The sequence below is a fragment of the Pieris brassicae genome, chromosome 11 (genome assembly GCF_905147105.1).
Source record: "Pieris brassicae chromosome 11, ilPieBrab1.1, whole genome shotgun sequence".
Taxonomy (NCBI): domain Eukaryota; kingdom Metazoa; phylum Arthropoda; class Insecta; order Lepidoptera; family Pieridae; genus Pieris; species Pieris brassicae.
The window spans coordinates 177,402-192,759 of record NC_059675.1 but is presented as its reverse complement, the minus strand read 5'-3'; the positions used below and the strand labels follow the sequence as shown (position 1 = coordinate 192,759).

At 35.4% G+C, this 15,358-nt stretch overlaps 1 protein-coding gene across 2 annotated transcripts in view; it reads right to left on the bottom strand.

Annotated features, from left to right (window-relative positions):
- The window catches only part of LOC123716021 (semaphorin-1A), a 185,490-nt gene extending 170,429 nt beyond the window's left edge, over positions 1-15,061 (bottom strand). For both annotated transcript variants that reach the window (XM_045671498.1, XM_045671499.1), the window contains exon 1: positions 14,896-15,061. In XM_045671498.1, coding sequence (XP_045527454.1) covers positions 14,896-14,989 — 94 coding nt within the window. In that variant the 5' untranslated portion in view covers positions 14,990-15,061. The remainder of the gene's footprint in view (positions 1-14,895) is intronic.
- Positions 15,062-15,358: the final 297 nt, after the last annotated feature.

The window sequence follows — 15,358 nt, the reverse complement described above, 5'->3', positions numbered from 1 at the left end:
CCGTCTGCCAGCAGCCCTCTGTTTACCCGATCCACAATAACTCCATTGTATGACTAACTTTTTTGCTTAGGCTATTCATATTAGCACGAGCGGCTCTGCCAATTACTCATCACAGGACCGAAATCACGTATCTAACCTAAATCTCCCGAAGTGCATTGGAAAGACAGATCCTATTAGGGTCAATGCTGAACAATCGCAGCTATCAACGTGATCCATTAGACATCCCAAATAAGGCAAACGAAGCTGAATTATAACTGTATGCTTAGATCAGACCACACCCGTTTGTAACAATACGACTGGCGGTCATAGTGTTTAGGCACTTAGAGGGCGGAGACAGGGCTCATTTTGGAATACCGACGCCGGTTTGTCAAACGCATTGTGTGTAAACATTGCTTTGCATTCCCGTTTAGAATATTTTACTCGTGTAAATATTAAGGTGGAATTTAGACTGGGCACTAGGTCTGTTAACTGGGGCAGCTTTATGTCACTCACTCGATGCCAATAATTACTGTGCCAGAGCTCTCCGTCAGTCTTTATTAGCTTCAGCACAATCGATTGGATAGAATGACTGGCCAAGATTAATGATATCTCTTAGTTTCAACGGGTTTAATGATTTACGTTAATCGATCCGTAGATTGAGTCTAGATTACCTGATAGTGAAACTGAAACGTACTGTTTCAATAATTACCACTGAACATGGCGGAATGTATGAAGGGACAATATTAAAGACGAGGAGTCGCGTCGAAAAAAGTTAGAAAGTGAAGGGCAGAAACTGACAATAAATGATAGGAATATTCTCGTCTCACGTCTGGAAGGAAAGACAGGAACCGAATATTGACAAAGCAACAAAAGAGAAACTGAACAATTACTAGTAAGCATGACCTGAATTTTAACAAACACAGGAAATGCAGATAAGTTATTGTACATTGAAGAAGTATACAATTAGTTTTTTAGCATCAACCGTTTAATTTAGACATAGATGTCTGCTTTTTAAAGGATTCTGCTTGGTACGATCGCTCAATCGAACTGTCAACTGAGGGCCGTAACAACCAGTGACTGAATTTATGATAAACAAGTTTCGTGACATTTCGTGTACTCATTCCACGACCGAACTCGAATCGACTACAGCGGCAAACTCCAGTCGGAGAAAAGAGTATTATTTTATAGTATTATTTCATATTATTATTTTAATATTGATTAATTGGTTTAAAGTTATGATAAATTACTTTTAATAAGAATGATGACTGTGAAATCACCATTATTATCGGCCATTGAATAGCAACATTAAATGATCAAGGAACATTGCCAAATCAAATAAACCACTGTTAACGGTTGTGAACTAATTTGACTTTGATATTATTAAATTATAATGACAATGACAGTTGACACTTACGCTACTGCCCCGACACAATAAATAGCTTTTAATAATAATGACAACGAAATTACATATACATATCAAATAGTCGTTATTTTGTAGATAAATTAAAATGAGCAAATCGAATAATAATATAAAGAAAACATTTTTAATTTGGATTGAAGCTATTATAATTATAAATTTATTATTATTTTAATTGGATTTAATGGTACCGACATTTCGCGTGCTTTACAGTGTGCGTCGTCACGGTGACTAATAATAATAAATCTTACTCTAGTGAGTTGGTGACATTGACAACCCATCTGTTTGCCCAAATTTGGCAAAGGCCTCTTCCATTTTTTTCCGCTCTGCTCTGTTCTGAGCTTTCCTTGTGTGACTTTTCCTCTCAAGGTCTGTGATCATAATTCTTTGGTGCTCTTTGTTTGTAGCAAATAGTATGATGTCATCGGCGAATCGTAGGTGTGTTAGTTGTTCCCTATTAATGTTTAGTCCGTACTTATCCCATTTAAATTCTCTGAAGATTTCTTCAAGTAGAGCTGTACTATAATAATTTATAGTACAGCTTTTTTTGTGAAGGAGGTTGATCGTTGATGTGGTCCACTGTAATGGAATTTTGTAAGTAATGGAAGTTATAAAACTTTATACGTAATTAATTTACGAGCTTCGTGACATGTAATGATAGTGGCAGCTGACACTAGTGACATTGCTCCGATATATAGGTATTAAATGAATTTAACGAAGCTGTATCGAAATGGTAGATACAATCTTGTTTATGAAGCATTCCGAACGAAAGAATTTTTGTTAAGGATTACGGTAAATACTACTACATACTTACTATCATTTCTGAAGGTTTAGTGTAACATCATGTATTTGCTTCAAAGTGAAAATCAAACTTTAGTCTTAAGCGCCTCTTGTATAACAGTTTTCGCCTCTCTGAACTCTTTGATGAAAACTTCGCCGAAAGGGAATGATTGATAAGTTCATCGAGCGATCGAATGAATAAGAGATCTACTAATAATAACATTGTCAAAGTCCATTGTCCGTCAGTCGACCCAATTACGGTCGAACACCACAGTGGAGCGAAATTGTTCGATCTGTCTACGGAAATTAAATTTTCTGAATACCTACCCGTCCTATTCTATAGAAAGGAAAAGTGTAATGCGACTATTCAAATTAGATCCTTTACGTTATTCAGTGTCATTTCTCAGCAAGGATTAGGTAACGATGTGCTCCTGTACTATATTTATGTTAAGGAAATAGATTAGACTTCGCGGTCATAGCTTTAAAAATATTGCAATGCTCTCACTGACCATATTTAATTTACTTAAATTTGAAATAAACTTTTGGACCCTTAAGTAATGAGTATAAAGCAGAACATTATTTAAAACAAATGATTCGGTTTAAGGCTTACAAAATATTTCCAGGCATTCACTTCATACATAAGTCATTTGTTATTTTAAGAATGATCAGCGAACAATCGTAAGGGTATATTACGGGTATTGTAACTTTCCCTACGCTGACGAGGCACTTTTTCAGGGAAACGCTTAAACTCTTTGTGATCCCGATATCCTAAGTGATAGGAGGTAAACCCCTAGAATGAATTTTTCGTCGTTATACAATGTTATTATTTGACGATGGAATCTGATAATTTTTCTTAAGAACTGGCAACTGACAAATAACCATACTCAAAAAGTATTGAGGTATATTGGTAGGTTTACCATTTTGTATAAAATACACAAAAGGGAGTCAAACGATAGGAATGACTATCGCGGACGCTGGACAGTCACAGTACCCGAAGATCAACGGGTACGTAGCCGGCCTTCGATGACATGATGACAATTGCAACGAAATACTAAACCTGCTAACTCTGATCGCGCAACATAAGCGATAAGCTAGTAAGTTAATACATAGATCAGAAGTAACTTTAAGTTGTCCCGAGCTCAACGACCCCTCTCGATATATTATTAGCTAAGTGCATGTGCAATTGTCCTGTTAGAACACAAACAATGCGGGGGCAATCAAACAGGCGGATGCCGTAATTAAGATGTTCACAAGTAATTTGCAAATATAGTGCCGCTTGGTGTCTGCTCTTAATGTAATGATATTGTCTAAGTGCATATTGTCTAAGTGTAGTAAGTAATGGATTAATAATGTAACAATTTTATAAAAAAAGTCCCTATTTGTTGTTTGTAGTTTTGAAATAATATTATATTACCACGTAGACGAAATTTTTATAAACAATTAACTTTAAATTTATTACAATGTTTAAAAAACAAAATATTGAAAAGTTGTAATTTCAGTTTGTAAGGTTAAAATACGTGGAAGAGAACGGAGCGTAAATATTGATTTGGTTCGAGTTTTGAACAAGTTTTGTCAAACTTTAAAAAGCCCATTTTAGAAGTTCAACTTTAACCAACAGCAACGTACAGAAAGCAACTTATTATACTGAGCACAACATTCGTTGGACTCATCGCGGTTCACGTGATGTCTGATGTCTCCTGAACATGTACATAAATAATATAGCATGTGGTAGGAAAATTAAATTACAGTAACTTTGGCTATTTTAGAAATTTTACCATTTAATTGAAATGGCACTTACAAAATGAATGCAGACCATATAGCTTTAGGAGTAGGAGTGTATTTTTTACATTTATTTCATTGTTTTAATAAACCATGTGTGACTAGAGTAAAGCTATGCAAAAATGTCAAAGAAATGAATTCGGTGTTCATTTCGTAGTATGGTGTAAATAGAAAAATTATTACCTCCGTTAAAAAAACTCAACATTAAAAATAAGTCGTATTTTGCTAATTTGTATGTGACAGCTTTAGAGTGACGTTTATTGGATATACTGCCTATTATTTTCCAGATCTTAATAATTAAATAACAGATTCAATTATTGTACATAATAAATTTAATTTAAACAATTATGGTAGCAAATATGCAAGCTGAGTTATTTAAATTCAACTACAACGTTAGTTAGCAGACACGATAACACATTACCGGTCAACCTTCGGTGGTGGTCATTAGTAATAGTCAACACAAAGAATTGTAAAAGTGTTCCATACGCAAAACTTTCCTAATATTTCCTTCGACCGATGCCCGTCAAAAAATATCGAAAGAAAACGACCGCCTCGCTCCTAGTTTTATTGAACGTTTTTTCCATCGCTAACCATCATGTGCCAAACAGCTGCCGCATACGATTTTTTACCAACATGAACTTTTGACCCCTCCACGATCATTCATGTGGGAATTATTTTTCTCGTAGCATTTTAACACTTAACACGAGGACCCACGTACACGATTCGCGTGCGAGCTTTAAGTTATTTGAAGTGGGTGCTACGCTTGTAGTTATAAATTAATTGGTTGGAGTTTTTTGGGGAATTAAAGTATATTGGTGTGCAGCGGAAATAACAGTTTTGACGCGAAGCCAAAATAATAATTTAAAAAATCGACTCTCCAATTCCATTGTCCGAAAGCACTATCGAGCTTTCATTTTTCAACAGCAAGTTTTACGAGTTTAACTTAATTTATTTTACAACGTAATATTTTAGGTAACTTCACAATTTTATAGAGTATACTTAAATTGCAATACAAAAAATTTATTTATTGACAGAAATACATAGATTATCCTTACAGACCATGCCGATACGGTATTATCGAGAAAAAATAAGGTAAAGTAGTAAAGGTATACATGTATGCGTTACGAGCCGGAGCTCCGTATTATTGGAAAATTAAGTTTTCTTTCTCCGCCACAGAAAGATTTTTTTATCTTATCTCTTAAAATTTGAAGTATTTCTAATAATTATCTGTGTCCAAGGTTCCTCAGTAAAAATTGATTAAGTAATTCCTTTTTTTTTAATTCCGCGCCACTTGGTTACTCGTTTCAGTGACACGAAGTGGATTTTCTTATGACCAATCACGATTATTTAAATGTGTCTCAAACATTTACGTTGGTCCTTTCTTAAACTATAATATTCACAATATCGCTTCTGTGAACTCATTTTGCGAACATACAAAGACATCAATAATGCCAGAGACAGCAAAGCGAAAGCAGTTAGCGAAACCTCTTGTTAACGGGGATTGTACAGACTGGTTTTGGCCCTTGGTATCTCAAACAACCTTGGCCTTTGCTGTCAAAGACACCTGGTTCTTGGAGTACACTTGAGTTACATCAATGTTAATTACGTTCAGTATGCTGCTGCTAATAGTACAAGCAGCAACAACGAGACATGCTGGCGGTCTGACAAGTACCAGCCGCCATCGCCTCCTCCACAACCGCGCGGACTCCCTAATGTAGACTGAGTAAAAATACGCCACAAATTCAGCTGCTTAAGCCGTATCTAATAATTCGTCACCATTTTAAAAAATTACAATTTCGCTGATTGAATATTTACCTCATACAAAAACTACTACTAAAACTGCATAAAAGGTCTAAGCCGCTTTTGTTTTTTTTTTTTTAATTATGACACAAACCCACTTCCGTCTTAAAGTAAAACGTCCAAATACAAAGTGGATTACTATAGCATTACCTAACATTCAAGTATCTAGAAATAAGTAATAAAGCAGTGTGACATCATTAAGGATAAATATGGTTATGGTCTTAAAGGCCATTATCGCGCAGCCAAGGAGTTTACCCCCCAGGGTCCAAACTCGCTCCTAGACAATTACGACTGACGTGTCATAAAAAGCAACATTTCTTATAATATAATCACGTAGCATTAATAGGAAAATTTCAACGTTAACTTTTCATTTTTTATTTTAAATGATGAGCTCTAGAATCGCGCTATGTAGCTATATAGAAAATAATTTGTTAAGGCCTTTTGATGATAATCGTATTATAGACTACAAAACACTTTAGAACGATTCATTTATATCACTCCCGCAAATAAATAAGCCTAATAAACACAAATACGAATGAAAGTAACACGGAGTAACATCTCTTTCATTTAAGATGCAATTATTGTTTTATCAAGAATCGGAGCCTGAATTTTACGGCTTAAAATGACTTTAAAACATATATGTTAGATATTCACTCGAGACAAGAGGAAGTTTTAATAATACGAATGCCATTAACCTATCGCTATCTAAGACACGATATAACATCGCAAACTTATCTCAAGTCTCAACTAATCCAATGTCACTAAGGAAGTAAGTAAGCGTAAGTCGAGTTTCCAACAGGAACTCGCTAAACCAATGAACCCGAGAACTTAATAATAATTATACTGGGTCAATGGTTTTTGCTAATATCAAATATTGTTTGCTTTAAGCTATAATTTGCATCCTTAAACTTCTCTCTTGCATTATCTACCTGGACCGTGGACGACCCTCGATTGACATTTTTTATTCTTAGTCTAATTAGAAAAACTCTAAAACGTTTTATGAAAAAAACTAATCCTTAGGTCAAATGTTAAGCCCTACTTCATTTTTAAAATACGTGTAAAATCGTTTTAATTACTATTTAAGCGAAATTAATTTAGTAAGAAAACACAATCCGCGATGAAAAGAAACAAAGCAGCAATTTAATTAAAGTGATGAAAATCAGATTTTGAATGAGTGAAACCCTATTTTCAAAGTAATATTTCATTAAAGGTGTTCCGAAATGTAAAGGAAAAATCAAAATTGTATTTTGATGAAATGTAAATCTCGCCAGAGAAGCGTCTAATGTGATTCTTGTTACTAATACTTTACGATTCGGATTCTCATTTCATAACAAACTTCACGATATTTCCTAAATTATTTCCACTGAATTATTGTAATAATACAATTATTATATTCGTTAATGCTCCGAGTGACTCCATCGTTCAGAATACTGCAAGCTTCCTATACTTTGTACAAATATATATTTCTCTCCCATCGGCGACTCTGGTTTAGTTCTCATGACGGCATCGAGAGGTACTTTTACGCCACGACTCTAGACAAAAATATTTTTCTCATAAGACAAAGATTGTAATTTACGCTCAACTCAAATTAACATTTAATTAAACTAGATTCAGACACTAGTTTATTGTTGTGTTGTACAATTGTTAAACTGGTAATTTAAAAACCATAAAATATCATTATCAATACGGCAGCAGTCACTGATCTCAAATAGGGTTGCTAAATGTATTCACAAAATCGTGATTTTCATTCTTTTGCTATAGATGTACCAATGACTGTTTATTTTAGTAATAAAAATCCCATAATCGCCGATAGGGTGTAGGGTACATTTATTTTGTTTATAACATTACATCAGCCTCCTGTGTGATACACCACGACGTAGGCTGCGGGTCTCGTCCTTAAGAAAAGAAGTTTAACATAACAGTTTCTAAGTGGCAATGCAAACTTGATTCCATAAAGTGTTTTTCCTTAAATCAGTATTTGTTTGAACGATATGCACAATGAATTTATAATTGATGTCTAGTTTATGTCAGAACTAATTAAGTTTAGGAGAATTTGATTGTGGTTTTCGTTTGCACAAATATTTCTCGTAGTATGCACGGTTGTGTGGTATACAACACAATCGGTAGCCCTAACAGAAGATCAAGTTCAAGAGTACCCGGAGATGCGGTTGCGCGGCCGCATGGCTTGTTTATTTTTAAATCACTAAATATACATCACTCCGAGCGGAATATGCTTTGCTTCTATCGACTCTCTAGCTGATGGACATTTATACAATTAACGTTTCATTATGTGCTGGTTAAATTAGAAAGTCGCTGATTAAATTCATACCTGATTATATATTGCTTTTCATAAATGTGAAAAAAATGGACCAAAAATAAAGACTTATTTATTCATTTAGGAAACAAAACAGATACATTTCTAAAAGTATAAAACCAAAAAAATTTACGCATTGGATATATCCACAAAAAAGACGAAGATGAAGAGACTGATGATAATTATGAAATTCTGCTGCTTCAGAATAATACATTTGTCTCGGCGATTGCATATTTTTAACATGCTGTATTTACAGTTACACCTCTCCTGTGTCTTAAGGATTAATATACATCGAGTATTGAAATTGGCTCGCTCATTAATCATTAATGGACGAAAATCAAATTACAGAAAACATTTCCATATGACCGCCTATGATTAAAACATGGGAAAACATCCTTCAATCGGAATAGAAAGTACGCGATAGTGAGCGACCCTCGCGCTATTGTTAATTTCACATTGTACAAGGCACCTGGCTCATTACCATCGACAAGCTCCCGCGGCCTCCCCTACTTCACTCGATGTTAGCTTAGTACGATAGAAATAAAAATAAAAGTTATTGCAAAAAGTAAAACTTTCTTATCACGCATTATTATGGCATTCTTATTCATTTCTTCAGCAGCAACACGTGTATATGCAACAGCTTTAGAACCTAAGTTGCGTGTGCATACAATAAATATATTAAATACAATAGGATTTAATAAGATATTTTATTTCATAATAAAAAAGGAATTGCTAAACCCGCGTTAATATACGTATTGAAGTCTATGGCATGTATGTAACCTACAAACGAATCACCACTCCAGCTAATATTTAAAGATCTCGATAAACTGGTCTAGAAGTGCGTTTCACTCGCCTACTAGCCTGCGTCACTGACTGGCCCATTTCTTTCGACCCATTGACTGCTACCCATTCATTGGAGCCTTTACAAATGTAAAGGGTTTTTAATGGGACTAGCTGCAAATGAGGCCGTCTGCATATTCCAAGAGCCATTATAGACAAATATATTCTGTTATCTAAGAATCGAACCTCACGCCTTACCTGGCTTATTATTACGGGGTCATGCTGTTATAGTCGAAACTATTTTCATCCTGCAGAAGAGGGCTATTCGTGCAATCTATAAATTAAACTGTAGGTTTCTCTAAGAGGTAAATTCAAGGAAATATGCCGTATAATGCTGTCATTAGACTGAATTTATTTCCCTATCGATCGAGAATGAAATAAAATAAAATTAGTGGTAGGTTTACTAGAATAGAACATACGCATAATCTTAATGCTCGGAACAAACGCAGGCTGCAATTATCTAAAGTTAATCATTCCTTTTTGGGCAAAGGGATACTTTTCTTTTATCAAATCTCAGGGGCTCTTTTATCTCTGACTTTTAATAAATTTAAGAAATGTCTTAAAGAAAAGCTGTCTAAAAAGGCTTACTATAAAGTTAACGATTATCTAGTTGTAAAAGGGACTAATGCTGGACAGCCTTCTTCTAATTAATTTGCAATAATTGTTTAAGTGTTGTTTGCCATAGTCATTTTGTATGAACATATGCTATGTTAAAAGATTACCGAGAGTTTTTACACCGGCTTTTTCTCTCGGCATACACCCTCTGTCTTCTTTGCCGATGAGTAAAGATGTCTACCGATTTAAATTTAATGACGTGGAATTAGTGATACCTATATCTTATATTCCATAATAAACATATTTTTTTTTTTATTTTTACGTGTCGACCGGAGCAGCTTATCAATTAAGTCCGGCAGCAATTGATTCGGACAATGGAAACAAAAGTAGAGCCTGCCTAGTTTGTGAATGTAAACTATTTTTGCGTTGCACAATGGCGGAGCGTTACAACGAAGTTGCAACAAAACGAGAGCCTGAATGTAGATCCCCTCATAGGACTTATTATGAGCTTCCTTTTTAATCCGGATTTAAAACTGCATGACAATGGACTAGGCACACTTACCTAGCGTTTTGCAAGTCTTACTTGCATTATGCGTACCGAATTCGGCAAATATTTTCATTTCTAAACCAATGTTTGCCCTTTACTTTTAGGGAACGCAATAAAAACATCGTTCCCTTTTATTTCATCTCTATTCTTCCGCGTTTCAGATTTGAATCGAACGGCCGATATCGTATTCCATTATGTTCCTGTTTGGTAGAAAAGCAATATCAAAAAATGTTATAGCACATTCAAGTTATGGCCAATCTTCATAACGTATTCGAGAAAGTTATGAGAGTTCCCGCGAGCTCTCGCAAAGGAAATGCATAGTGGAACAAATGTCATGCACATGCGGTTAACGGTCTTATTTATGGAATGCAATATCTATTTTGCAGACGCTTTCCGAACTCTACAGATCTCCCAGACATTATTAAACATGTTCACACACGCTCCGGACGTACGTCATTAAATAAGGTCACATGAATCCATATGAGCATAAAGTCAAAGAATAGATTTACCATAAATCCCACACTGGGCGTAGACAACATAGTCTTGACATAAAATTGTCTTTCTCCCGCCAGGCGGCGCCACAGCTCCTCCGCTTACACCCCGGACCTCATGCCGACGCGTTTTTGACGCCACACGCACGTGTGTCTCCGCGCCGCAACTCAATGCGGAGCATTGACAGTTGAGACAAGACTGTATTACTTTAAATTAAGGTTCACATTAAATCTACCAATCAATATTTACAACGAATCAAACCATAAACAACTCTATAACCGTACACTAGAGCGCATTTTATTTCGTTTATTACGCACATTCCATTCGCCTAATAGCGATCGCATTGTCAATGGACGCTTGAACTTTTGTCCTTTTTGATTAGCGGTTATCGTTGCGGGTACGATATGATTTTTATTAATCACAATTGCGACCCACTTTCTCATATGTACCGGACTCTCCTCAAAGGTCGCATTCAGAGCGTCGAACGTCTTTTCTTGCATTGTATTCAAACATTGAACCGTGTTGATGGAAATATTCTCTCGAATTGGGTGCCGTATAATGCTGTCATTAGACTGAGTTTATTTCCCTATCGATCGAGGATGAAATAAAATAAATTGTAGTGGAGAGTCCAATCATAAACAACATCGCGTCATATCGGTATTATGCACCCCAACCACATAACAGTTCCCCTGAGTATTGGCTTCTGACGAATGTCCCAATAAATACCCATAAGGCAAAACGCGACACGTTCTAAACATTCCAGGGTATAAAAGCATTATCCTGTTAAGTAATTTATTTCTTCGTCAGGTGTACAGTTGCTTTATGGACCTATTTAAACGTTTCACAAACTAAACCAGGGGGCGGTCGAAACCATAACGCGATATTAAATTGATGTAAAGTATAGCTAGAACCTTATTGTGAAGAGTCTATAAATCTGTGTTCCTCCTTAAAATGGTTTTGTACATTATTTTATATTTCAACGTGATATATTATGCATTAGTTTTTTTTTTAATATATTTAGTAAGGAAATATACCTATAGAGTTACAACACTTTTATATATGTTTTAATTAAAATGTCTTAATCTCACTGTACGATCGGAGATCTCTAAACGGCGTTATGTTCTTGTACAAAAACAGAATAGTAACGAATCTTACAGAATATTATCATTTCCGTCCCTTATTGATTCTCAAGTTTCAAAATCAACAGATCAACAGTCTGTAGAAACCGACCTATGAATTCAGGCGCCTCTCATTCGAATTCTTCGCTATTACAATTCACATTCATTCAAAGCTCGGTATATTCGGTAATGGGCTGATCAATTTTAAAAACAGTGTTGTTAAATCACATTCCAGGACCTATCAGGTACGTAATCCGCATTTGTCGAATTAGTATCTTTCATTAAGTAATTATCTTTATCTAATTTAAGTTCACCGTAATTGTCATACATTTTAGAACAGATTTCTTTTAACTGATACAGTAGAAAATGATATGTGTGTGATGGGTAATTACATAAGTTGTTGTGTACTTCCATAAATCAATGGTGTATGGAGGATTTTTGTTTACTTTTCATTTAGACATTTAATTAAACAAAAATTAAACAATAAACTTAATATGAATTTAAGATGATTTAACCATTTGTTATATAGAGATCAAACTTTCGTACAGAAAAGCTGTGTGAATAAGTTGGTGCAACACCACTAACCTTTCTCAACAGTTAATGAATCATAGCAAGGTGAAACTAGCAAGTTCAGTGATCAGACAGAAAATGACGTAGGCCACGAACCGGTCTAGATATATACTATCTTACTGTTATAAGTCATTTCCGACACTTATCATCGATAAATAGCTTTCTAGACTTCAACGTGGGTGTATAATGCCCTGTCCTCCATGAATACAACAACGAACAAAACGTTTTGTTATTTTGTGTTAGGTTTCTCTGATGATGAAACTATAGTGGTTTCAAATTTTATCGGGATTAAACCATTTTTTGCAAACTGGTTTTCAATCGCCTTAACCTAACGGTATCTTCTTACCTTGATGTTTGCATAAGATTTATTATTCGGAAAGAAAGGGTATCGTAATGTGTACTCATTACGCAACTTATTGTTATCCAAATATTTAATGTATTTTATAATGTTATCGGCCCCAATAACTTTTCATCGGTTCTAACAACAAATTATGTATATATATTGTGTAATTTATAATTTATTTAACTGTGTTTTATGTAATTAATTTTCATTTAAAATGTAAAAACTAGCAAACTTAAAAATAAAAATAGACGACTTTCGTCTATCGCTAATGAATTACAAAAACAATTTTCTTAAAGTCCATTAATGGCTGCTCTCAATTCACACGTTGAAAATAGCTTTTCTTTTGTTAAGAGACACAAATCCGTTTCTTTATTATCTCGAAAAAAGAGGCGGACTATATTTATATGAATACAGAAATATCTACGATTTCCAGTCAGGCAAAGTGGTCATACAAAACCACATTATGTAGTTTAAACCCTGGCTTTTACAGTGAAAACATTGTTGAGCATGGTTCGCCTATCTGCTAATAAATTTACCAATAAAGACAGAAATATAAATAATAATAGATACACTTTTTTAAAACTGAACATGTGACATGTTTTTAAGACGAAAAATTATGTACCACAAAGAACGGTTCGGTGGCACAATCTTATACTAGAATAATAAGCCCTGAGTGCATACCTCGTTACAATATCTTCTTACCAGGAAAAAAGGCACATAATATTGTCAGCCGTAAGGATTTGGAGAAATTCTATTAGTAATGTGAGTGACTAAAAAGTAATATTATTCAAGGCTGCTTTTGATCTTTAAATCGACAGTTCTATTATCTGTGATTTTAGATGTTTGACGTGAAATTTGAATTATTAATTGAAAAAAATAATTAATATTCTTACAAAATCAAATTCATAAAATATTTTAAAAGAAACAATGAACGGATATGCGTTGGACCTGTAAATGTCTAGACTGACGTTTGTTTATTCACTCACTTTAATTGGTCTCATTGCGGACGTAATGGGACCATAAATTATATTATACACATCATATTAAGTAAACAAAACAATTTTATTATCTTAATTCTCAAGTCATTATCGTCCTAAGCAAAGTTACTAAAATCAGAAACATTTCCAAATGTTATATAAAGTTTGTATAAAATTATACTTTCTGCAAACTACTTTCAATCTAGTCCTCCATACACATTTCCTTATATTTATTGCATTTTGAAATCTACCAAAATTGTCCGGTTGCGATTATTTGCTATAATTCGTTTGTATATATATTCCTACTTAAAAATTAGTCTAGTTGTAGTAATAGAGAATACAAACCTAAATTGTTGCATCGAAACAGTAAAATAATCGCAACAATCGCAGCATTCGGCTGAGTTAGACAAAGTTTAGTACGCTACGTTAAACATGGTATGGATCGCTATTCTGAGCGTAACATTGCAAAACGCAGAACAAACTGCCTCGCTTTGTGATGCACTAATGAGAGGCACGTGGCTGTCCCCTGCAATGCAGGCGGCACAATAAAACAATAGAGGCACGGTCCTCCTCTTTATCATACAGGAAGCATCGCGTGTCTACTCCGTACGGATTGTTAGAACACTATGTCAAGAAATCGCAAAGCTTTTTGATTTCTTTAAAACAATGGCGATGAAAACGATATGGAGCCTCTTTAAATTTCATGTTTGTATTTATGTCATTTTTTTAAAGAAGCATGTCATGTCGGTCACGTTTCCCCACAAATTTTCCGACACCAAAGTTCATATCGTTTGTTTTACGACTATTACTCTTTATGTTAAAAAACTGTAAAAAAATACTTATGTAGATTATTAAATGAGATTTAAATACAAAAAAGTGATTAAACTATTATTAAGTATTTAGCAGTAAATAACAATTCCATCAATATTAATTATCCAAATGTATAGATGAAATGAATGACATTTATTATAATCCTATTCAACGTAGAGAAAGCTCACGACTGGCAACGACAGTGCGATAAGAACGGGAGTCTATAACCTCCTTTAACAGAATTGACATAACCTAACAACACAATTTTGTGATTTTAAGCTCACGTCTTACGAAACATTCCTCAAGTTGTGGTTTTCAAGAACTTCTTTAACAACGTTCAATCAGTGAAAGTGTTTTAGTAATAAAAATGATAAAATGTTACCGATTACGCAGTCATGAAGCTTTCTGTTTTGATTGTGCTGACCCAAAAAAGATAAACACGAGCTTTCGACGCATGTTTTGATGCGCGTGTGCCGACTACGGCCGAGGCGACGTAAACACGAATTCTGTTAAGCATTACACAGTGATATTAAGAGTATTGGTTTCCGGTCAACATCAGAGGCCATGCACTAACCTAGCTGTGCGAAGACCTTCGGGCGGACGTTTTCCTGCCAAGCGGCCGCGGCTGAGGCGAGCAGCGCCGCCAGGAGGGCACAGTGAACGATCATGGCACTAGTCACAAGTCGACATCACTCGATAAGCACTCGCGACGCGTTCGGGCGCCAGTAAAGCGTTCGGGACGGCCGCCGGTGGCTGACTGAGGGCCGGGTCGGGGACAGAGGGGCGCGCCTGCGCCGCCGGCGCCCCGCGGTCTCGCATGCGTCGGGCTGGAGTGCGGACCTCGCACGTGACGCAACCCTCCTCACCCCAACGCACCCTACTCCAATGTTGCCAACCCTAAACCGAGAGCTGTGTAGCAGTCACAGCGAACTGGCAGTCATAGAAAAAGTCATAACTCTTCTGTCATTGGAAGTGAATGTCATGGTAAATCTCCTTAGTTTAGAGGGGGGGGGAGTCAGCTAAATGAGTACACGCAG